We start from the raw sequence: 26,440 nt of genomic DNA, 5'->3' as shown, positions 1-26,440 counted from the left end.
GTTAGATAAACTGGGTTTATTTAGTCTAGAGAAAAGACACCTTAGATGGGATCTAATTAACATGTATGAATACATCAGAGGGCAATAAATAAAGTTTGGCGGATGAGCTTTTTGTCCCTAGGCCTTCTCAAAGGACTAGAGGACATGATCTGCGCATGGAGGAAAAACGTTTTAGCCATTTATTTAGGAAAGGGTTCTTTACAGTAAGAGTGATTAAGATGTGGAATGCATTGCCACAGGAAGTAGTTATGGCAAACTCTATATCTGCATTTAAAGGGGGCTTAGATGCTTTCCTTGCGTTGAAAGACATCCATGGCTACAATTACTAGGTAATGCCCAATGTTGTTGATCCAGGGATTTTATCTGATTGCCATCTGGAGTCGCTAAGGAATTTTTTCCCTTTTTGGGGCTAATTGGACCATGCCTTGTAAGGGTTTTTCACCTTCCTCTGGATCAACAGGGATATGTGAGGGAGCAGGCTGGTGTTGTACTTTGTTCTCTGGTTGAACTTGATGGACCTATGTCTTTTTTCAACCCAAATAACTATGTAACTATGTATCACAGGAATAAAGCTGTTTGCAGCTAGATTTGCTGTGTAAATCTAAACTTTAGATAAGATATATAGACAAGTTACTTGTTATAGTTAGTTTTTTATCTCGGATCCGCTATAATTAGTCCTCCATGTCATTTGAGGACTAATTAGGTTTTATGGCTTTTTTTCTTCTTGTTTACACACAATCGATAATTCACTCAACTTTGTAAAGACCTGATCAGAAATAGCTCCTGCCTGATAGTGAGCTCTTTTTACTGACTTTCTGAGGTGAAAAATAGCATTTCAAGCTAAAAATACTGTGAACTTTCCCTGTTCTGTGCTTACACATGACATCACCAGCAGATATCAGCTATTGGAAAGAAGCTGCTGTGAAAACATACATTAGTAAGCATGTCCCTTATTTGAAGATGCAGATAATGTCACATGTATTTGAAATAATGTTTGCTTTAAAAACCTACTTACTATAAAGCACAAGACTAGTTATAACCAGATAAACACTGCCGTGCAATTCTTATTGCTGCTCACTGCCATTTTGTGGCATGATCATCTACCAATCAAATTGGACGGGTGCTTTCTATTTCTGCTGGTCCTCCAAAATCTAGTCAAATCTGGCCCTGCTGTGTTTTTATTTTAGGTTTGTTTGGCATTTTTTTTATTATTATTTAGTATTTATATTTTGCCAATATCTTCCGCAGCGATGCACAGAGTATATTGTCTGGTCACTAACTGTCACTCAAAGGGGCTCACAATCTAATCCCAACCATAGTCATATGTCTATGTATGCATCCTGTAGCGTATGTATCGTAGTCTAGGGACAATTTAGGGGAAGCCAATTAATTTATGTGTATGTTTTTGGGATGTGGGAAGAAACCGGAGTTCCTGGAGGAAACCCACATAGACATGAGGAAAACACACAAACTCCTTGGAGATAGTACCCTGGCCGGGATACGAACCGGGGACCTTTAAATATAAGTCTTTATTCACTGAGGGTAGTGATGTTACAGCTTATTTATTTAGGCACTGGCAAGACAAAATTAGATGGCCCTTCTATAGTGGGGCTAAATAAATTGGTTATGCACTAAGGGTGTTTTTTAAAACAGTTTTTACATACTGTGTAATGCATAATGTACTGCATGTAATGTAACTTTGAAGTAAGAAAAATGTGGAGTGTGTCATTATTTTGTTTATCATTTTAAAATGCTATTTATCTGACTGTTGCACTGATTCTCCATCATTAGTACTTTGTAATTCCCTAACAGGTAGCCAAAAGATCAGCATGACACAATTAAGCAATTGGCATTTTATAAAAAGGGACAAAAATAAAAGAGTGCATATCTTTTTTGCTTCAGGTGCCCTTTAATCCTTTAGCAGCCAATTTATTTAGAAGCTTGCAAGTGCTCCAGGCCAATTTATTTTTTAATTACTTATTTGTTGCATTTCCTTTCTAATAATTAGTACTGCTGTAATGTGTATTTATGGCCACTTGTCACTAGGGAGCTGTGTAAGACAATACTACAATTTCTACATTTTCTGCTAGCTGAGAGACATTAAAGCATTCCAAGAATTTACAGCACAGCGAGTTGTGCTGGCTGACATCAAAAGCAGTGCACTTATCTCAAATGAGATTATTCCTTCGAAGCTGCTGATGGGATAAAGGCTTTGCATTTATGTTAGTTAACAGTTTGATGGATCATTTTGTAATATAGTATTTCATTGTCCATGCAGGCACTGCTATACGTCACTGTGATGAACACAGAGGTTGGCTACCTCCAGACCTGTCAAACTGCACCTCCCGTTCTCTCATACCTCTGAAAGGACTGGTATGTAGCTACACTGGTGTCTTACAAATATCTGAAAAGTTTAAAAGTTTGTTGAATAACCTCAACTTTTTTTGTGAAGGGAAGGATTAGAAATGTTTTACTTATTAATTTTGTATTTATATAGTGCTGATGTCTTCAACATTACATAATATATAGTCTTATCACTAACTGTTCCTCAGAGGGGTCACAATCATATCCCTACTAGAGTCATTTGCGCATCATACTACATCATGTTACACTCATACGATAATGTCTCACTTTTTATTGTACACCAAAAGCAGAGCTAAGTTGATATGAATGTGATCAGCCAATCAGAAACTTGCAAATCAGACATCTGCACTTACTGCATTTCAGTGGACAATTTGCTTTCTGTTTCATTAGTGCAGTAAAAGATATTGCTTGTGTGCTAACCCATGTTATAAAGTAAGCACTTTGTCAGAGACAAATGAATCCTCCATTAGCTGGAGATTTCATATTTCTAGCAACAGGCCGTGCGAAATTTGACGCAAAGCACTGTGGGAAAGCCATGAGCTAATTACTAGAACAGGAAGATGAGGATCCTAGGAAATCTTGGATGAAATCTGTAGACAGTTGACAAAATGGCAATCAAGAGAAATTACAATACATATACACATCTTTAGACAGGCTACTTTAATAAGCTATGACAAACTCGTTGGAATTTTTAATTCTATATGTGATTTTTTTTTCCCCTACTTTTTAATATATACGAAATTGAACTTCTTTGTAATTTGTTGCTCTCATACTGTATAAGAGACTCTGATGTAGAACTAGTTGTTTATAGAGGCTTGGGGCACAGTACAATAAAGGTAGGAGTGTCAAGACTAGTGTGGGAAAGATGGGAGCTAGCTTTACAACTTAAAATACATTTCCATATGAAAATGGCAGATTTAAAGAGAAACTGTAGTGAAGATAACGTAATGAGTAAAATTGCTTATTTTAAAAAATATTTATTTATAAATGATTTATTCAGTGTTTCCCCATAGTAAAATCTTTCCTCACCCTGGTTGACATTCTGAAATTTATCACAGGTGGCGACATCTTTAGCCCTGTCAGGTGCAGCTCTGCAGAATGTTTGTTTCCAGGAATTACAAAGCCAGTGTAAATAATGCCTGGTCTCGCAGAATGCATAGCTAAACAGCCTAGGCTAAGCTTTGCTGGGAGGGCGGGTTTACATACCAATATACAGCAAGATATAGATATAGAAGGTGAGTCTGATGCTGAAACCAGGAAAATAACTGTAAAAATTGGTATCCTGAATAATATACTGTATTCACTGCAGTGCCTCTTTAAGTAGACCAACCAATGTATAATTATTTTTTTCATATAAAAAAAGTATTTTGTATTATTATTTTCAGTCTGGTGTCCCCACAAGTCAATATTTCTTTAACCACTTAACACAACCCTTACCGCCAAGAGCCATTTTTACCTGTCAATGCTCCTCTCATTATTTGGCCATAACTTTCTCACTGCTTATCACACCTAAATGATCTATTTCTTGTTTTTTCGCCAAAAACTAGGTTTTTGTGGGTGATACTTGTAATTGCTCTATTTTCAATACATCTTATAGGGAAAAACAAGGAAAAATGTACACTATTTCTCTAATTCCATCCCCTATAGTTTTGCTACTGTAGATAAACCCACACATTTTATTTGCCCATTTGTGCCGGCTATCGCAACATTTAAATTATGTTCCTAGTACAGTGTATGGCGATAATATATTTGTTGCCATATATATGTTTTTTTGTACCCTTTCAATAATTACAAGCCCTTTTTTGCTTTTAAAAGGGGTTAATAACTAAAGTATGTTTTAATGTACCGTATTTAAATTTTTGGCCACAGGATGGCACTATAAACACTATTGTGTGGAGTACCTATTAAATAGTCTCCAGGCAGTTGGGCACAGGCAAGCTACATGATGGCTCGCCCAGCAGCTGCCAGAATTCCCATAGATGTTAAATACTGTTCCCCCATCTGGGTCGTAGTAACTCGGGGTCCAGCTATTGCCGGCATCCGAATTACCAGTACGCAGCCAAAGACTAAAGAATTGCAGCTATGCTCTACAGGGTGCACAGCGTGCGCCAAGTTGAGCTGCTTCGATGGGGCGATCCTGGACTACCAGAAAGTGTTCAATCTTTTTTTACTTTTTTAAATTACTATAGTAATTTTTATGTATTTTAATTTTACTTTTTGGCCAAAAGATGGCACTACAAACGCTACCTGGGTTACCAGGAAATGGTCTTTTTTTACTTATTACTTTCATTAATATGAATTAACATGGCTCCTGATTGGAGTCATGTTCATTAATATACAGGGACTTTGATTTGCTCAGGGAACACATGTTCCCCTTCACCAATTTTCAAAGTCTTGCTGAGAATGAGTGGCAGGTGATCATCACTATAATCGTATTAATTTGAAATATATTTGAGCAAAATGTAAAGTCCATTGGAAGCTGCGGATATTTCTGATTAACTTTTCAAATGTTACATTCATTCTAAAACTTTTACTATAATTATATTTATTTAAATTCTTAATTTGAAAGAAAAACAATTGATGGTGTATGGCCACCTGTATATAGATTTTTTTTTTTACTATAGAAGAGTTACCTATGACTCCTATAAAATTGTACGCATCTATTTTTCAGCTGGACACACTGAAGGGAAACCTGTCACTTCTAAGTCCTGCTGTTGCACAGAATGCTGCTCATGACCTACTAAATGTCACACAAGAAGCAGAAGCCTTCCTGGGCAGTGATGTGTTGATATCATACCAGCTTCTTAATGCCATTCTGCAGAAACAAAGTCAAGAAAGTGGTTTCAACCTGGCAGCAACTCAGGATGTACATTTCACAGAGGTAACCTTTTTACTTGTATCCACAGCAGCTACCTCACTGGCAGCAAGTATAATGCTTAGCATAATGGTTTTCAGTAAAATCAGTGTGCATGAAGGTTCTGTGATTGATGGGCTGACTTGTAGCTGTCAATTGTACAAATAGATGGGATGATGTTGAATGTTATGTTAGTATACATTCATAGCCATTACATATATACAAACATTATACAGGAAGTCATTCCTTGCAGGGGCATATCTATGTTCAAGTGAGTCTTGTGTCATGCTGTGACAGTATAAATACTGAAATACATTATGTGGATTACCTTCAGCAGTCATATACTATAGTATATATGCATCTATTTCTACCCAAAACAATACAAAAGCAAACCCAAGACAAACGTAAAAGAAAAAACATTAGACACCCTACTTGAGGAAGAAGCTTTTAAATGCTCCAGTAGCTTCCCATGTCCTCTTTGTGACTACTGTCGCTGCTCGGGACCCTCTTGAAGTTTGTGTCCACGCATCTCGCTTTGCACGAGCGCAGCCGTGCTGCATCCGTGCAAGTAGAGCCGCAGTGGCACAGAGTCGCTCCAGCTTACTGCACAGGCACAGGACAGCCATGCTCGTACACAGCATGGCGTATCCAACAAGCTTTAGTTGAAAAAGTTTTGGCAATGGTGGTCTCCTGGGGGACAAGGAAGCCTCTATAGGATTCAGAGGCTTGCTTCTTCATAGGTATGCATCTCTTTTTTTTCCGATTAGGTTTGTCTCGAGTACACTTTAAACCTCCTGTAACTCATACCAGTCACATGATCTTGCTATCGATCTGCCTTTGGTTGCTGGAAAATACTACAAAAATATGTAAGGCTTAGTTTACACTGATAGTTTTGTAAATGCCTGGAACATGGCATCTGAGAGTTGGATTTTAGTGTTAATGCATTGTCTAAACCAAGCATTTACCAGTATCTGCTGCCTTACCACCACTCCACAACATACTAAAATATGAATACTGGAGACGCACACTGAAATCTCCATTGACTCCACGTGGTTTTGTCAGATAACTGCTCAGACAGGACCTGCTAATTTTCCTTGACTTACAACCTACAGAGAAATACCAGCCTACAGTGTATTTGTGCCTTTAAGCCGAGAATACGCTACTCCTGAAGAAGTGAATTATACAATCGTCTTATTCACGAAACGTGCCAAGACATTGAGTATATCTCGGTCATTGTATATCTATTGCTATTAGAGTATATACGGACACTCTGATCCCAGTGTGACCCCACTTTAGTTTATATGGTGGGGGCCACTACTTGGGAACAAATTCCATTCAAAAGCCCCCCATGCAGGGGAGCAATCAAAAAATTGTATTAGGATTTGTTATTGTATGTAACACTGATTACCACTGATTACATTGATGGCTATCAGCTTGTGTCTGTTCTAGCCATATGCAAATTTTCTTAAATCTGTTTTATGTGTTTATAATAAAATATATGTTTTAATTATTAGATGATCTGACTCAAAACGTGTCTCTACACTCTGAATACATCGAGAACTTGGTTGCCCCAAAATGCCCTATTTGCCCATATCAAGATTAACATCTTATGAGGGCTAAAAGGGACATACTGTTCCTATGTGACTACGGTGGCGTAGTGGTTAGCGCTCTCGCCTTGCAGCGCTGGGTCCCTGGTTCGAATCCCAGCCAGGGCACTATCTGCAAAGAGTTTGTATGTTCTCTCCGTGTCTGCGTGGGTTTCCTCCGGGCACTCCGGTTTCCTCCCACATTCCAAAAGCATACGGATAAGTTAATTGGCTCCCCCTAAAAAAAATTGGCCCTAGACTACAGTGCTTACACTACATAATATAGACATATGGCAATGGTAGGGATTAGATTGTGAGCTCCTTTGAGGGACAGTTAGTGACAAGATATATATATATACACTGTACAGCGCTGCGTAATATGTCGGCGCTATATAAATACTTAATAATAAAAAATAATATTGGTTAATATTATTTACCAGGACCTATTGGTCTAATTATATTTAGGGCATTTGAATCAGAACAATATGAATACTTGGCGGCTGCCCACACATGTACTGTGGTTTAGGGCAGTTACTACAGCTGAAACGCTGCATGTTGTGTGCATACAATCACGTCAGCCTCTTACTGCTTAGGTGTTGTTGGGAGGTTTTATCTTCAATCGCATGGGTGGTGGTTTTGACGGTAAAAAAATGAGCACTCCGCAAGCCCTCAGTGTGCAAAAAGGCCTTAGTGGCAATATTAATTTTGTCTTTGCTTTTCCCAAATGCTTACTATATAGTCAGGTCAATAACCTCAATTTGGTGTCCAAAAAGTAATTACAATACACTCTCTTCCCTAGAAATATGCATTACAGAATTGATTTCCCTACAAATGGTAGTTCTAAAAAATCTTAGCCTTATCTCTAAAAACTTTTTTGTTTCTTGTTGTGCGAAAAGCATGATTTCATGATCAAAGTTATTGTGTTTCTTTGATAGAATGTTGTGAAGATTGGGAGTTATCTTCTTGATCTTAATACTAAAGAACACTGGGACAGCATCCAGTCTTCGGAAGCAGGCACTGCTCTATTATTAAAGCATTACGAAACCTACATGAAGAACGTGGCCCGTAATATGAAACATACATATTTGAATCCGTTCACTATTAACACACAAAACATAGGTGAGTATTCTGTAATACAGGCCTGCATAAGGTTGGATACCTACCAGAAAATTAAGTATGAGAGCATTTTTGTAAATAGTAATTGGAATCTATTGTTGTGGCTTGTAACACCGCTGTCCAAGTTGCTACAGAGGTTGATAGTGGAAATCTAAGTTCCCTTTGCACCAGATGAGACAAGGCTCTTCATGTAGATATAAAATAATGACTGGACATGTTATTTGGGAAAAATAGTGGCTGCACCTGTGATGTGGGAGAAATAGTGGCTGCACCTGTTACATGGGAGAAATAGTGGTTGCACCTGTTATATGGGATAAATAGTGGCTGCACTTGCTATATGGGAGTAATAGTGGCTGCACTTGTTATATGGGAGTAATAGTGGCTGCACCTGTCATATGTGAGAAATAAGGGCTGCACCTGCTATATGGGAGACATTATGGCAGCACTTGTACGGCTGGTTTCACACTACAAATTGGCATCAGCAGTGTGGTGTTTCCACCGCATCGCACCGCCAAAACCGGCCTTCAGGGAACACCGCGTTAGTTACACAGTGTTCCCTATCTGGCATCCGTCCAAACAGGAAGTGATGCACACTTGCAGTCACTTCCTGTTTTGGGTATGCGGAAGTGCATGGAAGCATATTGTAAAACTATGCTTCCACGCATGCGTGCCGTGATGTCGCAATGCCAACGTGTTTAAAGAACCTTGCGTCGCCATAGACTAACATGATTTCCGGTGATGTAGGTATGTGCTAGGGTTAAATCAGGCACTCCGGAACGTGGGAAGTATAACTTCCCCATAGACTTTCCTTAGGCTGCGGTAGCAGTGCGACAATTTGCTGCACCGCCATAGAGTGAAAGGACCCTTACAGTGAAGAAATAATGGTTGCACATACAGGTATTGTATAGGTGAAATGATGCACGTACCTATTTTATAAGGAACATAATTATTTCATTTGTTGCAAAGGTTGACTATTTTGTTTTTAAATGTAATAATGCTAATATAGTGTACTATTCTTCTGCGCCTGGTTGTTGTTGTTTTTTTTTTTTGGGGGGGGGGGAGCACAAAAATCTAAAAAGGTATTTGTGAGCTTCAAATCTAACCCTGTCAGGTTAGTGGGTTGGGCTCTTTAGCTAGGGAACCCTCTCTTTCCTTGCTGCGGAAAGGTTTTATGAATGGATCCAGGGTTACCAGACTGACACTACTATGCAAAAAATCCTCCACTTACCTAACACCATGCACACTTAGGCCTTATTCACATTACAAATCACTAGCGCAATTGCAAACGCTGAGCGATTTGTTGAACGATTTTAAAAGTGCTTTTGCTGAGTGATTAAATTTGACACTTCCTGACGTAAGTCAGGAAGTGGACTCTTCTATCCGGAAATTAATAAATACAATGTATTTATTTATTAAAGCGCTCGGTAAATCACAATTCAAAACGCTTTTTCAAGCGCTTTGCGATTTCCCTACACTTTCTATTGAATGCAAACTCTCAGAAAATGGTACAGGAGCCGCGTTTGCGATTCAATAGAAAACGGAGCGCTCATACATGAACACACCCATAGGAAATCATTGCACAAGCGCTTTTAGAGCTATTTACAAAATCGCCAGCGCTTAAAAAACACAGCAAACGCTCATAGTGTGAACAAGCCCTAACTGCAGTCAAGTAGGGGATGTTGGTGTCCACCCTAGGACCAGGTACACCAAACCTGGTCAGTACAAACAGCCTTCCACTAACAAATAAAGAAAGTCTTGTAATGGAGCATATGTATTGGCGCTATAAAAATCATATTACATATTTTGGAGTATGTCTTTTATTTGGGTGTGCCTATGAAGAGCTCTTACCCGAAACATGCACTATGATTTTTATAGCTCCAATACAATTGCTCAGTTGTGACACTGTGGTGAGCAGCTTCTTCATTTGCTGTTAGATGTCACATGATTATATCAAGGACATTTCTCTGTTACAGCTGCATCAGATATGGGATTTGGCTGAGTAATGGAAAGACCCCCTTTCACCATTACTAACAATGCAAAGGCTACGGTGAACTAAAACCTTCATAATGATTATTGGTGTATTTTATGGGATTGCTGTTAAAAATAAAATAAACACATGGAGTTCTGTTTACATTTTCCTGTAGCTGGTGGTCTGTCAAACAATGTTGTGTCATCCCTTCCCAACCAGCAGGTGCAGTGGCGTCGCTGTCACTAGGCAACAATAAATTTTGGCCTAGAGCGCCGTGTGTGGCCGTGGGCGCTCTCTCGCCGCGTTGTGTGTGTTATTTTTTTTTTTTTTTTAATTATCAGGTTGCGCAGCCGGCTGTGACAGGCAGCTCAGCCTGTCTCACCTACTGATCCGCCCCCGCCCTCTTCCAGGGCGAGCAGCCACACACTAGTCAGCTTTTACGTGCGGTGCCGCCGCCTACTGGTCCGCCCCCTCTTCCTCTCCAGCAGAGCGAGCGGCCGCACGCTAGTTTGTTTATACGTGCGGCGCCGCCCCTAACTCCGCCCCCCGCCTGTCACATACTCTGGAACGCATCGTGTGACCGAGAGTATACGAGTGTGTGTGACGGCGCACCAGGACCAGTGCCACCGCCGGCTGCGCTACACTGTGCAAACACACTATCTGCAGAGGCGACATCTCACAGTGAGTGCCCTCTGCTCTTGATAATTTCTTATATGCCCCCCTGGTTGGCCCTGAGTCCCCCACCACCACCGCCAATAACACTTGGCAGGCAGTGGCTCCTCTAGGCTGCATACGCTGGCCAGCCTGGCCACATTACGATTATTTCCCGGGTGAATGCTGGCCACATACGATTATTTCCTGGGGAACGCTACCACATTGAGAATATCTCCTGGTGAACGCTGGCCACATTGCGAATATTTCCTGGTGAACGCTGGCCACATTACGATTATTTCCCGGGTGAATGCTGGCCACATATGATTATTTCCTGGGGAACGCTGCCACATACGATTATTTCCTGGTGAACGCTGGCCACATTACGATTATTTCCTGGTGAATGCTGGCCACATTACGATTATTTCCCGGGTGAATGCTGGCCACATACGATTATTTCCTGGGGAACGCTGCCACATACGATTATTTCCTGGGGAACGCTGCCACATACAATTATTTCCTGGGGAACGCTGCCACATACGATTATTTCCTGGTGAACGCTGGCCACATATGATTATTTCCCCGGTGAACGCTGGCCACATACGATTATTTCCTGGTGAACGCTGGCCACATACGATTATTTCCCCGGTGAACGCTGGCCACATACGATTATTTCCTGGTGAATGCGGACCACATTATGATTATTTCCTGGTGAACGCTGGCCACATACGATTATTTGCTGGGGAACGCTGCCACATACGATTATTTCCTGGGGAACGCTGGCCACATTACGATTATTTCCTGGGGAACGCTGCCACATACGATTATTTCCTGGTGAATGCTGGCCACATTATGATTATTTCCTGGTGAAAGCTGGCCACATACGATTATTTCCTGGGGAACGCTGCCACATACGATTCTTTCCTGGGGAAAGCTGGCCACATTACGATTATTTCCTGGTGAACGCTGGCCACATTACGATTATTTCCTGGTGAACGCTGGCCACATACAATTATTTCCTGGTGAACGCTGGCCACATTACGATTATTTCCTAGGGAACGCTGGCCACATACGATTATTTCCTGGTGAACGCTGGCCACATACAATTATTTCCTGGTGAACGCTGGCCACATTACGATTATTTCCTGGGGAACGCTGGCCACATACGATTATTTCCTGGTGAATGCTGCCCACATGCGGTTATTTCCTGGTGAACGCTGGCCACATTACGATTATTTCCTGGGGAACGCTGGCCACATACGATTATTTCTTGGGGAATGCTGGCCACATTACGATTATTTTATGGGGAACGCTGCCGCATTACAATTATTTTATGGGGAACGCTGGCCACATTACGATTATTTTATGGTGAATCATTGCTGCGTTATAATTATTTTATGGTGAATCATTGCTGCGTTATAATTATTTTATGGTGAATCATTGCTGCGTTATGATTATTTTATGGTGAATCATTACTGCGTTATGATTATTTTATGGTAAATCATTGCTGCGTTATGATTATTTTATGGTGAATCATTGCTGCGTTATGTTTATTTTATGGTGAATCATTGCTGCGTAATAATTATTTTATGGTGAATCATTGCTGCGTTATGATTATTTTATGGTGAATCATTGCTGCGTTATGATTATTTTATAGTGAATCATTGCTGCATTATGATTATTTTATGGTCAATCATTGATGCGTTATGATTATTTTATGGTGAAAGATTGCCGCATTACATTTATCTTATGGCAGGCATGGGCAAACTCGGCCCTCCAGCTGTTACGGAACTACAAGTCCCACAATGCATTTGCCTTTATGAGTCATGACTGTGGCTATCAGACTCCTGCAATGCATTCTGGGACTTGTATTTCCGTAACAGCTGGAGGGCCGAGTTTGCCCATGCCTGTCTTATGGTGAAACATTGCTGCATTACGATTATTTTCATCAGCGGGGCACCACACGGGGGGAGGGGGGGCGCCACAGGTTTTCTCGCCTGGAGTGACAAAATGGCTAGAGACGCCCCTGAGCAGGTGAACATTTTACTAGGCTCCATCCTACATACTGTTCTTCTACGTTTGAAGATAATGGCTTTTCCTGAAAACTCCCACTTTGCTCTACCCAATTTGGCTTAAGCACTTTTAATGGTGCCTATTAACAGTACTGAACTCTCCTCAGATGTGATCATTTGATCAGATTTGCAGGATCATAAGTAATCAATGTAATGATCAATTGTTCTCATAATTGGGAGGATTAGGATATTTGCTCTCTTCATATATGATTGTAAAATCCAACATTCTGATTGACAAAAATTCTGTATTTCAATCGACCGTTGAATTGTTTCATGTCGATTTTCTCCATGTACTACGTGGTTTTCTGTACAATTCAATGGAGAATATTGTACTGTTAAAGGACATGTTAGAGGCATGCTCCAGCCTAGTTACACTACAATCCCAATGGTTAGAGCAAAGCAAGGAATGGTTTTTGTTCCAAGTTTAAAGTCAGACATTGCAAGCATCATTTGTCACTTGTAGCCACATAATGGAGATAACCTGCAGAAATGTTTCAAATCATTGTTTTTTTCTTTGTGTATTTCTCACCCAACAGTGGTGTCTGTGACACGTTTGGATAAAGCCAACCGTGCCGGTGTTACACTGCCACAGTATGAAACCCTACGTGGAGTAAAGCCAAGCGATCAGGAGACTGCACTTATTCTTCCCATCACAAACTTTATGTCCCACAATTTTAATGGTAAGAGGTGATACAATAAAACGAATTCATTGTGTGAATTAGCTTGTTGCTTGGGCTGAAATCACAGTCCAATACATATAATTATGGTCTCTTTATTTGATAAGGGGGTCCTTATATGTGAGAGTGACACGAGTTGTGTGTAAACTGAGTGAATATGCCTTGGACAGTTACTTTAGTTAGTCCCTTATATCACATAGATTTGGTATGATTGTACAATCAATACTGTATCAATGGTTGGGACTAATTGTTAGAGCTGCCTATTTTTCTCTCATTGGTTACAGACCTAATAGTTTTAGTCATGTTTCTGTTACAGGTATCTGAAATTAGAAAAATCATAATGGTATTTAAAGTGTACATGAGGGAAGAAAAATAGATACACAGTCCCAGATTATATACAGTATATGTTCTTTAACCACTTCCAGGGTCCTTATTGCATCTGGCCATCTCCTCTAACTTGCTGCTGTAGCTCCCCCCCCCCCCCCCATGTATCATGATCAGCAGCTGTTCAGGATCATCAATTATATGCAAATACTTCAGCGTTTATGCAAATATATGCAGCTTGAAAATGGACCAATCAATTTAACCCTGGGTTGGACTTGATTGGTCCATTTTCAAGCTGCATATATTTGCATAACATTTGCATAAACACAGAAGTATTTGCTTATCATTTAATGCAATGAGAAGCCTATAGAGTTCTGGAGAATTTTTAGATCATCCAGGTAAGGATGTTTTTTCCCCTCAGGCTTACTTTAAATCATCTCACAAACACAGTAGTAGGTGAGAGGAACTTTTCCTAATGGGAGGGGGGAGGAGTAAAGTCCTGTTTTAATTATTGTAACAAGAACTCAATTAAAATAAATGTAAACTAAATAGATCCAAATAATGTTTTTTATTACTATGTTTATATGTTAACTGGTTGTTTTCTATATTTTTCCACTTTCTGTAATTCTGAAAAAAAGGCACAGATATGTTAGAAGGCGATCGTTCAGAGCAAAACAGAGCAAAGCGTGATAAGGTGACATGGATGGAAGGGGCCCAAAGAGACTCTGAAGTTGTGGTAACTGTCATAGTATACCATGGCCTGGGCATTTTACTGCCTGAGAGGTGGGACCCTGACAAGAGAAGCCTAAGGTACACAGAGCAGATGCCAACAGCAGTGGAAATATGTACCGTATATATCTTAATGTAAAGACCAACATGTGGCACTTTTTCCTTTTCTTTTCCTTTAGAGTGCCTAAACGACCTGTGATAAACTCCCCTGTGGTGAGCATTTATATTCACGAAGAAGAAGGGGAAACTCTGGATCAGCCAATCACAGTGCAGTTCAGACTTAAAGAGACACAGGAACGCTCTAAGCCTATATGTGTTCATTGGAATCACTCTCTACAGTAAGTAGATCTTTGCGTTTCCAGATACCACTTGTAAAGGTGGCCATCCACGATTCAATCAGATTGATTGATTTTGCCATGTGATTTCAATAAAAATTATCAAAAAATGTAAGATTTATTTATTTATTTATTTTTGATGGCGTAACATCTGATCGTAATTGTTGGGAAAATAAGATAGAAAAATACAAAAACAAATGTTTTATATGATTTAAAAAAAACAAAAAAAAAAACAACAACGATAAGCGTAAAGTATATTGGTTAGATTGTTCTAATTATTCAAATCAAGCAGAAAAAAAATCGATGAGACTTCTCTGGTTGAAGAAACAACAAAAATTATATCATCTACGGTCACCTTAGGAGAACTGTCTGTTTTGTTGTTGTGCAATGCGTTTGTGTGTAGATAGACTCTTCAGTTTGCATTTCATATTATTCACTTCAGAAATTAGAGCCCACAAACTTGCTGTTTGGTGCAATTTACCAACAGCTGTACCATATTAGGAAATATCATCTCTAGGGACTAGGATCATCGATCCAAAAATAGATAAATTCACAGAAAAAGGAAAAAGTAGTCCCCCTAATATCAATCAATAGTAGTACTCAGACCACAAAAATCTTAACTTATAAATGTATCTTTATTGCTGGATTCAAACGACATACTGGTTAAAAACAATTAAAAACAACAATGAGGATCCCCTGGCCTCTTGCCATCCACATTCCCTTGTAATGTAATACAATATAATCACAGATCCGCTCAGTGGAAGTGGGACCCGGGGTCGTTAGTGTGCTGATCCAATGGGCATGTTTAAATAAACAGCCACTTTGGTATAATAAATGAAAAAAGCTTAATAGCTATATTAGCATGACCAACGACCCAGGGAGCCACAGAGGTTATAAAACAATATGACAATTGCTGCTGGTTAAGGAATTGTGCAAAAATACAAATACATAAAGTGCTGTGCATTACAGTTGTAGTAGGGTCATATGATAGACATGAATGTGAACCACAATGAGTGTTAGCAATACCACAATGAGTGTTAACAATGCTTTGGAATAGAATAACAAAGTCCAGAAGGGACTAAAACTGGTGATGAATAATCAATGGGGAATAGTGCAGGGAAAAAGACCAGTGAGAAAATGAAGGGATATGAAACAGGGAACAGTCCCAAACAAATCCAGAATCAATTGACCACGTGTAATGGACCAAAGCCCGCAGTAGGTAAAGATCAAGTTAAGATATGACCGTGTAAGGAAAGCAATAATACACACATCTGAGCAGAGCTTACCCTCGTATGAAGGAGAGGATGGGGCCGTGGGGATCCAGATCCTACCGGTTGCGCCAGAAGCTACCTCAGGGATAACGCTATCTATCAGCTAGTCGCTTAAATACTAAATGCTAAACTTCCGCAATGGATGCGGCCGCGTCATCGGCGTGATCAGGCGTGCTGTCGCCATAGCAACGGCGCTGCCGTATCCGCCCCTAAGACTACGGTGGCTCCTGTCAGACAAAATTCACTGGAAAGCATAGGAATCTCCATGCAGACTCTGCAGAGACATCTGGTGGACAGTACAATTGGTGCAGTGACAAGAACAGGATAAGGAAAGAAGAAGATAAGAAAAAGAGAGACTGCCAAGGACATCTAGTGGTGGAACAGAAGACAGCATCCTTTAACAAAAAAACAAACAATATTCATGTAACTATAATTGTAACCACAAGCCTATGTCACAAACCAAATGTAATTTGAGTGCTGGGAGGAATAGACATATCCAATGGCTACATTCCATAAACATTAATCCCAAACAATTGCATACAACAGTAGATTTAGCTGTGTATTTCACAAAAAGATGTGTATATAGAACACATCCAAAATATATATATGAGACACATCCAAAAAGTCGCATCCCTCCTAGATTCTCCATCCATCATCTTCTTAAATACTAGTCCATGTGGCCATGTATAGATTCTTCATCGCTTGACACATAAGGCATTCAAAAGGGAATGTAGAGCCCTATAGGTTCAAACAGGGGGAACATAAAGGATACACAGTATTAATACTCATCCCCCAGATAAACACATGGGTACAACACCACATCTCCCAAGTTTGAAGAGAGTCAGACCGTCTTACCTCACGGTCTTAGATCAAATGATAGAGAGGCTATACAAACACAGTCCTAAAACAAATGGGGTTATAATGGTATAGAAAGTCAGACCCTCTCACCTTAGGGTCTTGGAGAATATCATAAAGAATGTCACAAGAACATAAAAGTCAGATCTCCTCACCTTGAGATCCTAGAATAAGAGACATCACAAGTGAGCTTATAGATATCTTAATTTCTAGAGCCCCCTACACACCCACAACAGTGATACAGGCCCGAAATGTGTGGTGCCCACACCAGATAAGCAGTGACCCCAATCTCATATGGTTACACTCAAACCTCATTAAGATGGCAAGAAGCACCCAAACCCAAATTCTTCATTAAGGCCCATAGGGCATCTCGTACCTAATCTATGTATCCACTGTAACTCCAACTGTAGCAGTCTGGTTGTATGATTGCCACCTCTATTGTTGAGGAATAGTTTTTTGACTCCATAGACCCTCCATCTGTCCATATTTCCAGGTGTACATAATAGGGAATGTGCTGCCACTGTGGTGAGCATCTTACCTTCCAGATTATCTCTGGGGGCCAATTTTATTGTAGATCGGTGTTTCTGTATCCTGATTTTCAAGGGCTTTTGGGTTTGTCCTACATACCTCTTCCCACATATGCATTCAAGCATGTATATAACCCAGGGAGTTTGGCAGTTTATAAAATCCTGTAGATAGACCCTTCTGTCATCTCTATGATTGATTATAAATTTGGTTGGGGGCATTAAATTACAGATCGAGCAATGTCCACACGGGTGACTCCCCTTCACATTTAGACTCTTTATAGGCAACGTGTAGTGGCTGTGGCACAGCTGGTCACTTATGTTTGCATTTCATGTCATCTCATTTAAAGCACCTTTAATTATCTTTCAGACTACCCACACCAGGCGGTGGATGGTCAGCTCGGGGCTGTGAGCTGGTTTTTCGCAATGAAACACACATCAGCTGCCAATGCAATCACATGACCAGCTTTGCAGTGTTAATGGATATGTCACGTAGAGAGGTGAGTCTGAATAGTGGGGATTTTTTTTTTGTAAAAGGACTATAGGGAGATATCAAGTTCTTCTAACATGGCTGGAGTGGTTTCCTTAAGGAGCAGCATGCATGAAATACATGTGTTCTAAAATCACTCATGAATTGTCCCATTTTAATAATTCAAGTATAAAACATTACTAATTTCCATATCTGAAGAGATATATGGTAAGAACCCCCTAAATGTCTAGTGTTTACCAATACTTATCCAGTAAAAGCAGAGTGTAAGTCTGATAGGGCAAGGTCCTCTTCCTTTCATGGGTCATGTTTTCATGAACATTTAGCGTATGGTTTTAACCCATATCCTATATGTCTTTTATTATGTTGCACTGTAATGTTTGGTGTTTTATAAATAACGTATAATAATAACAGTCTGTACATCTACGCCAGAGTATACCAGCACTGTTGTGGAGCTTTGATCTAGTAAATTCTATTTCCTCCTATAGACTCTGCACTGCTGCTGTGTGCAACAGGTCGATTCGCATATCTGCAATCTGTTATCTGCACATTAGGTTTAATGCTGGGAATATACGGCTTGATTTTGAGCCATTATGATGGCTCGATAGATAATTTCCGACATGTCCGATCTCCCGCCCGATCGTTTCGCCACTCGATTCCGGATTGAAGTGAATGGAAAAAGATAAGAAAAAAAACGAGCGGGAGATAAGAGAATTGACTGCAGAATCGAGCGTCGAAACGATCGAGCAGGAGAATCGAGAGGCAAAATCGACCCGTGTATTCACAGCATAATGATCTGTGATTTGAGTACAAAAAGGAAACACAACACACCAAGCTGAAGGGTGTGTACATTGGTCACTGATTGGCAAATCAAAATTAAAGGTGTGTACCAGGCTTAGTATGCACATCCAATTTTGACTGGCCAATCACTGACCAATTTTATCACCTCTATGTAGTATGAGGGTCTACCTACAAAACCTGCTCATAGTATTCAAAATCTGTTGACTCTTGCACTACATGGAGGTGGTAAAATTGGCCAGTCATTGGCTGAACAAAATTTGATGTTTGTACGCAACCCTTTGGTTTGGTATGTTGTCTTTCCTTTTTTCCTGCACAATCCATTCATAGTATTAAATATCTGATGACCCTCATACTACATGGAGTTGGTAAAATTGGTTAGTGATTGGCCAATCATAATTGAGTGTGTACCAGGCTTAAAGAAAATATGTACTGAAAAAACCCCTCTGGGGGATACTTACCTCAGAAGGGGGAAGCCTCTGGATCCTAATGAGGCTTCTTCCGGTGTCCCGGCAATCCAGCGCTGTGTCCCCCCCCCCCCCCCCCCCCCCGAACAGCGGCGAGGTAAATATTTACCTACCACGGTCCTGCACAGGCGCACTAGCGGCTCTCCGTTCGGGTTAAGATGGTAATAACCGAACTCGATTGTATCCGCTCTACTGCACAGGCGCAAATCTTTTGCACCTGCTCAGTAGAGTGGAGAGGATCGGCTATTTCCGCCTTACCTGAATGAAGAGCTGCTAGTGCGCCTGCGCAGTATCACGGTAGGTAAATATTACTCGGGCAGGCACATCCTGTCGAGGAAATTTCGGGGGAGCCAGCGATGGATTCCCCCAAGATATGGAGGAGGGGGAAGCCTCATTGGAACCCTGAGGCTTCCCCCTCCAGAGGTAATTATCTTCCAGAGGGTTTATTTTTCAGTGCAGAGTCTCTTCAAGTCTAGCACTGAGCTCTCTTGGACCTCCAAACTGGGGTTATTTATTTTTATATTTTAATTAGTTTATGTGTTCTACATAAGGAAAAAAAACCTGATGTACTTGAGAACAACAGAAGATGGTTGCAAAATAATCTGACCAACTGTATTCACAGTGAATGCTCATATTTTTGTTTTTTGGATAATTGTACACCTATAGAGTAAGCCGCTTACCCCATTCCTGTTATATCCCAAAATGGGGTGATCCTGTCTGCTGTTGCACAGTAGGGATGTCTTTTCAAAAACATAAGAGGTATGAAAGTCACTTGGGAATGTTTAGACAGTAGGAGACTCTAATGAGATGCTAATTCTGCTTTGCATGCAAATGTAATGCATATTGGAGGTAGTTTGGGAATGGGCCAGTCCAGACTGGTAGGAAGTGCATTTGATTAGCCAGTTGCAATAGGCATACAATATGCATATTATTTGCATGCAAGCAGAAATTATTAGCGCCTTATAGATCATCTTTATTAGTAAGTAACATGGTAGGAAGGGGCATCATTGTTTTGTTTTGAAAGGGTCTATCCCTGTTACCAGACACTATCCCATGCCACTCCTTTTTTGGATATGGAAATTAGGGGAACAGGTTGTGTGCAGTTATCCTGTAACTTGACTAATTTCAAGAACCAATTTAACGTATCCTACTTTTCCACATTCTATTTCCAGAACGGAGAGGTGCTACCACTGCGCATCATTACTTACTCCTGCATAGGGGTTACCCTGGGCTTTCTTGTTCTCACTTTACTTTTCCTGTGCATCCCACAATCCCTGCGTTTCAATCAGCATAGTATCCATCGGAATCTGCTGCTGGCCCTGTTCCTGTCTCAGCTCAGCTTCTTGCTGGGTATCAACCAGGCTGACATGGAGGTAAGTGTTTTATGTGCAGGGAGTTATACAGACTGTGACTAGTGTATTTAACATATTGAGAGAAAGAAATTAAAGCAAACCTCAACTGAAAATAAACTTATGAGATAAATAATGTTATCTGTAGAGCTTATCTTAAATAGTAATTTCCTTGCATCCCTGATTCTTATGCTAGGTACACATGATGCAATTTTCTGACAGATTTACTGTCAGATCGATTATTTACAACATGTCCGATCTGATTTTCAGTCGATCTTCCTTTCACTTCTATGGAAAATCAATCAGAAATCAGATTGGACATGTTGGAAAGAATCGATCTGACAGTAAATCTGTCAGAAAGTTGCATTGTGTGTACCAGGCATTATTTACATGACTGGATTAGCTGTATGCTTGTTTCAGGTATATGATTCAGACACTACTGAAGCCTGAATGTTAATCAGAACACCAAGCAACTGGTATTGTTTAAAGGGAAATAAACATGGCAGCATCCAAATTATTATTAGTAGTATTTATATAGCAATGACATTTTCCACAGTGCTTTACAGATTATATAGCCTTGTCACTAACTGTCCCTCAGAGGGGCTCACTGTCTACTTCCTTCCATAGTCAGATGTCCATTGAAGTCTAGAGCTAATTTAGGGGGAAGCCAATTGACTTATCTGTATGTTTTTGCAATGTGAGAGGAAACCAGAGTGCCTGAAGCTAACCCACACAAACACAGGGAGAACATACAAACTCCTTGCAGATAGTGCCCTGGCTGGGATTCAAACTGGGACCCAACACTGCAAGGCAAAGTGCTATCCACTATGCCACTGTGCTGCCCACTATACCACTACACCTCGAGTGTCCTTAAACCAGTAGCAGGTATACAGGAACAGGGAGCAGTGGAGTAGCTATGGAGCTATGTGCCCCTAGTGCAAGTTTTACATTGACCCCCCCCCCCCCCCCCCCCCCAGCACTCTATATGTAACACTTGACATGGCGCAACAAAACCTCAGTGTCAGAGTTGTAAGAAGGGGATGGGGAACAGTTTGTTAATGATTACCACTATTCAAAGCATCTATAGAAGTGATTATTGTCACCACAGGACCAATAAAGAGCTAACACTGCCGGTGAGGGAGGGACCCGAAGCGGTTGCTACCTCTGCAACCCCTATTGCTACGCCACTGACAGGGAGCCAGAGTGATCAGGAAGAAGACCTCCACAATGATCTGGCAACTACCTGCAAGCAACGAAGTGTATAGGATTGAGTGTGGACTGGGACCAGATGTGGGAGCTTACTTGGGCTAATGAGGCCAGTTCAGAGTCAGCAAGTCCATGGAGAGTAATACTGGAGTAATATAAGTTCTTTAGCAGAGGCTGTTTCTCTGAAATAGCAAACAAGAATGCGCAAACACTACATCCGAAGTTCAGTCTCGCACAACTTCACATGCTTAACAGCAGGAACAGGCATGCAATCAAAGTGTCTGAAGATATGTGGATATGTAACAGTCAAGGGATGGGGTTGAACTGAACTTTCTGTTTGTAGTTTTGCCTTCTGCCATACTGAGATTAATTATTTTATGCTTGTACTGTTATTGATGACAAAAATGCTTTAGATAGGCCAGTATAATGTTGAATTATAAAAAAAAATGCTGTTAGTTGTTCAGTTAATTTCGTTTTTCCCCATTGCTTAAATAATTATTGAATGTACCTTCTCATCTCTTTTTCCCATCTCTATTAGTTTACATGCACCATCATTGCTATCCTCCTCCATTTCCTCTCGCTCTGTTGCTTTTCTTGGGTATTTCTTGAAATTTTGCACATTTATCGCCGACTGAGTGAAGTCCGAGATGTGAATACTGGTCCAATGAGGTTCTACTATGCCCTGGGTTGGGGTGTCCCAGCCTTTATCACTGGTAAGTCTACTACATTCAGCTTTGGTTAAAACGGTAATGTTGGCCATACACAAATAAATAATGTCTTCACTATTAGTTCTGTAAAATGGTGATTAGTGGGTAGGTTAGTTTTGATCCCTTCCCATCTTGATTTGTAAAGTCTATTTAGAATTGTACCCTTACTTAATGGTTTTCTCATGTATAATAGTTATAAACAGTAAGGACACTTTTTATACACTGTCTTTAAAATGACCCCCTTAGCCTCACTGTAATTGCATCTAGTACACGGTAGTAACAGATCTTCCTCTCCAGAACCAGGCTCTGGACATATATTGTAAACACAGAATCTCCTCCTGTAAGACCGCCTTAGTAAAGCTTGATGTTTCTGTGCTAAGAGTAGCAAAAATTATTAAGATGTTTAGACTCTGTCTGGACACAAAGGCAAGATTTATCCCAGAACAGACAGACAAAAAGCTGAGAACTAATCCCAAAGAGATGGAAGTTGAACTCCAAGGTCAAGTCTAGCATTGTCTTATTCCACCATCCGTTGCTTTTCAAGTGACAGTAGATTTATAAAAGAAGAGCTAGACTGGAATTCAATAAAATGCATCCAGTAATGACAAGCCACAGTGGTTCTGGAAAAATGAACTTTGCACAGTTGTAACAAAACTGAAGCTTCTAGGTTATTTTCAGTTATGTGTTCAGAGATGTAAAAATTAAGCACATATATATATACCTACTGTGAAACATAGAGATGGCCTGGTTATGTTTTGAGCTGTTTTGCTTTGCCTGACTCAGGATGACTTAAAGTTTGTGCAAGGATCAATTGAAACCTCAAGACTTTAAAGACATTAGGCCTTCCACTTTTGCATTGCTGATTGCCTTTTCAGCAATACACAGGGGCCAATATGCAATTCACTTTTTTTCCTAGGTGATATTTTCACACCTTGGCAATAAAATACTTTTTAATCCATTAGCAAGTAAGAAGATGCTTAACATAATTTTGACAGTACTTCTTCATCTAGGAAAAAAAGTCAACTGAATAAGGTCCAGTGTGTGCTCAACACAGGGACACCAAAAGTGCGTATACTTCACTTTCTGATGTTTCCATCCATGCATTGTGATTCACTGCGGAATTGAAATGCTTGGTTGCATGTATATTTGCACATTCCATTCTATTTATTATAAACAACCAGGATAGTGTACAGTGACTGGATAGTGTACTGGTTAAGGGCACCGTCTTTGAAAAGGAGACCAGGTTTCAAATCCTGGCTATAGTCAGTACCTATTCAGTAAGGAGTCCTTAGGCAAGCCTCCCTAACGCTACAGGGTAGACTCTTGATTGCATCCCAGTGGCTGCAGCTCTTGAGTGCTTGGAGTCCGAAACTATACAAATGTTCGGATTATCGAACAGGCCTTGGATCCCCTGACAAGATAATGACCCAAAACTGATGACTAAAAGCAGAAATGCTAATGATTGGAAACACTGCTTCTTATGAGGCAGTATTTATTGTTATTGGAGATATATCTGTAATAGTGACCTATACCTTGTACTATTCGGTGCAATTCCTTATATATTCTGTCTTCTCTAGGTTTGGCCGTAGGACTTGACCCTGAAGGCTATGGCAACCCTGATTTCTGCTGGCTTTCTGTGTCAGACACTTTAATCTGGAGCTTTGCTGGGCCTGCTGGTTTTGTGATATCAGTAAGGAAATCTATGTCGTAATAAAGAAAAGCTAATGTTTCTTTTCCAAAAAGTCATGTAATTACATAATGAATTGCTGTGTAGCCTGTATATCCATGTCAAGCTGCTCTGTATATGTAATAAGTAAGGCACGTCTTCTAACCTCTGAAGTTGCAGTGATACATTCTCTGTAGCAATACCTACCTTATCTTGGCAACAGAGGTGAGCAGAGCTGAAGAATGGCTGCTATGTGCTGTCAGGTGATCAAGTAGGCAGAGAGTGTAGTATCTGCCTCTGAATTGGGAAGTGTGCCCAAATGAACCGTTTCACTCATAACCAACCAGGAAACTTATCTTTGTCTGATTTCAAAATAGTTCTTTGACATTTGTAATCCCACTTAAGCATGATGGAAAAACACTTCCTGTCGATTAGCCCACTTTCAGGATGCTTACAATTTCTATAAGCTTGCTTAAAAGATGGAATTATTTGCATATTCTCATTGACCATTTCTAAAGCCTGGCAGACTCCATTTAAAAAAAACCTGAGCTGTCGAAAAAAAAAAAAAATAGTTTGATACCTACCTAAGTAGAGGAATGCCTCTGGATAGTCCAGTAGCTTCCCATCTCTTCCTTGACCCCACCATTGCGACACACAGACCCTTGGATCATATTCGACAAGAACTTGTCAGATATGTTGTCGTGGCCTCGATTTCCTTACTGTACAAGTGCGGCCATGGACAAGCAGCTTCCTGCTACTGAGCAGGCACAACTGCACTCATGCTTGCACATTACTGCCATGCTTGTACATGAAGGGGAGCACAGCCGTGAAGTAGAAGAGGGTCCTAGCCAGTGGTGGTGGTGCAAGGAAGTCATAGGAAGCCTCTGGACCAACCAGAGGCTTCCTTCTTCTTAGGTAAGTATCTAACTTGTTTTCCCTTTGACAGCTGGGGTTTGCTTTAAGTTGAACCCGAGGTGAGAGGGATATGGAGGCTGACATGTTTATTTACTTTAAAATAATACACATTGCCAGGCTGTCTTGCTGGTCCTCTTCCTCTAATACTTTAAGCCATAGACTCTGAACAAGCATACAGAACAGATGTCTATGACATATCTGACATAATTAGCTGCATGCTTGTTTTAGGTGTGTAATATAGTTGATAAATTACCTGAAAAAGTTTGTAAGTTTATCTATTGGATATGTTTTGCTTCACAAATGAGCCAAATTGTGACCAGAAAGATCAGCAGGACTGCCAGGCAACTGGTATTATTTAAAAGGAAATAAATATGGCAGCTGCCATAGGTCTCACACCTCAGGTTTGTTTTAAGTAAATTGATTTTCAACATTTCTTTAGACCTTTTCAATTTATTAGCTGTTCTCTATTCCATTATGTCCACTTCAGACGTAAGTTCCGTAATAAAGTTTGCTACAGCGCTTGCAATGTACATAACTTACTCATGTGAGATTATTTTTCTTTTCTTAATGAAACAAGACTGGGCTGTTTTTGTGTGTGATATCTGGCCGAGTGTCCTGTGCTGCACAAAGGAAAGGATTCCAAAAGAAAGGGACAGCGTAAGTGTTGTGTCATACTTTGCTTATCCATCCTATGCATTCTCTTATTTATGTTCCTTTCATATTACCGTATCTTATTGCATAGCTCTCACTTCCTGTATGGCTATGCAGTAGTGTACACTATCTCAAACAAAGCTGTGTCTGAGTTTGGCTGCTGGGCTTATAAGTAATAACATGTTTGATTAAGGCTAATTTCACACCAGGACGTTGCGTTAGAGGGGGCGTTAAGGTCGCATAACGTCCCCCTAACTCAACGCCTGGTGGTGCTGGATCTGGACGTCAGAGTGAGCCGCGTTGTGCAGCTCACTCTGGCGTCAGTGATGCCGTGATGCACACTCTTGTGCGCATGCGGCATCACGTGGTCCCGCCGGCCAATCGCCGCACAGAGCGGCTGCTCCAGGAAGTAAACACTGCACGTCATAACGTGCAGTGCATATTAATTAGCCATGTGCCTGGCCGCTCTCCTCTCCTCCACAACATTACTGAGCATGTGCAAGCAGTCTAACGCGGCTCAGCCGTGTCCAAAGTACTGCATGCAGTACGTTGTCTTGTGACGCAGCGTTACAATGTAACGCAACGTCCGCACTGTGAACAGCCCCATTGATTTTCCATTACTGTGCGGTGGGCTGCGTTACAGGCTGCTCTAACGTGCGCCTGTAACGTCCCACTGTGAAACCAGCCTAAAAGTGGTTTCACCTGTTTTTTGTTGAACAGGAAAGCTTTCTTGGTAGTGGCAGTCACATTCAGTTTTGTATGAATGATATACTGTACAGTACTAGATTTTATTTCATAACATGGTACAAACAGTAATGGACTCTTCACTCAATTCCTCATAGCAACCAATCAGAACTGGGTACTACA

The 26,440-nt window shown here is 40.6% G+C and overlaps 1 protein-coding gene across 2 annotated transcripts in view; it reads left to right on the top strand.

The window, feature by feature from the left end:
• The window catches only part of CELSR2 (cadherin EGF LAG seven-pass G-type receptor 2), a 144,262-nt gene that overhangs the window by 97,888 nt on the left and 19,934 nt on the right, over positions 1–26,440 (top strand). For both annotated transcript variants that reach the window (XM_068269438.1, XM_068269437.1), the window contains exons 18-28: positions 2,279–2,373; positions 5,036–5,245; positions 7,740–7,923; positions 13,149–13,292; positions 14,252–14,423; positions 14,522–14,680; positions 17,698–17,827; positions 20,252–20,452; positions 22,173–22,347; positions 23,919–24,031; positions 25,500–25,579. In XM_068269438.1, the coding sequence (XP_068125539.1) occupies positions 2,279–2,373; positions 5,036–5,245; positions 7,740–7,923; positions 13,149–13,292; positions 14,252–14,423; positions 14,522–14,680; positions 17,698–17,827; positions 20,252–20,452; positions 22,173–22,347; positions 23,919–24,031; positions 25,500–25,579 (1,663 nt within the window). The remainder of the gene's footprint in view (positions 1–2,278; positions 2,374–5,035; positions 5,246–7,739; positions 7,924–13,148; positions 13,293–14,251; positions 14,424–14,521; positions 14,681–17,697; positions 17,828–20,251; positions 20,453–22,172; positions 22,348–23,918; positions 24,032–25,499; positions 25,580–26,440) is intronic.

The sequence above is a fragment of the Hyperolius riggenbachi genome, chromosome 2 (assembly GCF_040937935.1).
Source record: "Hyperolius riggenbachi isolate aHypRig1 chromosome 2, aHypRig1.pri, whole genome shotgun sequence".
NCBI lineage: Eukaryota > Metazoa > Chordata > Amphibia > Anura > Hyperoliidae > Hyperolius > Hyperolius riggenbachi.
Note: the sequence above shows the minus strand (reverse complement) of the source record. Positions and strands in the feature narration are given on the sequence as shown.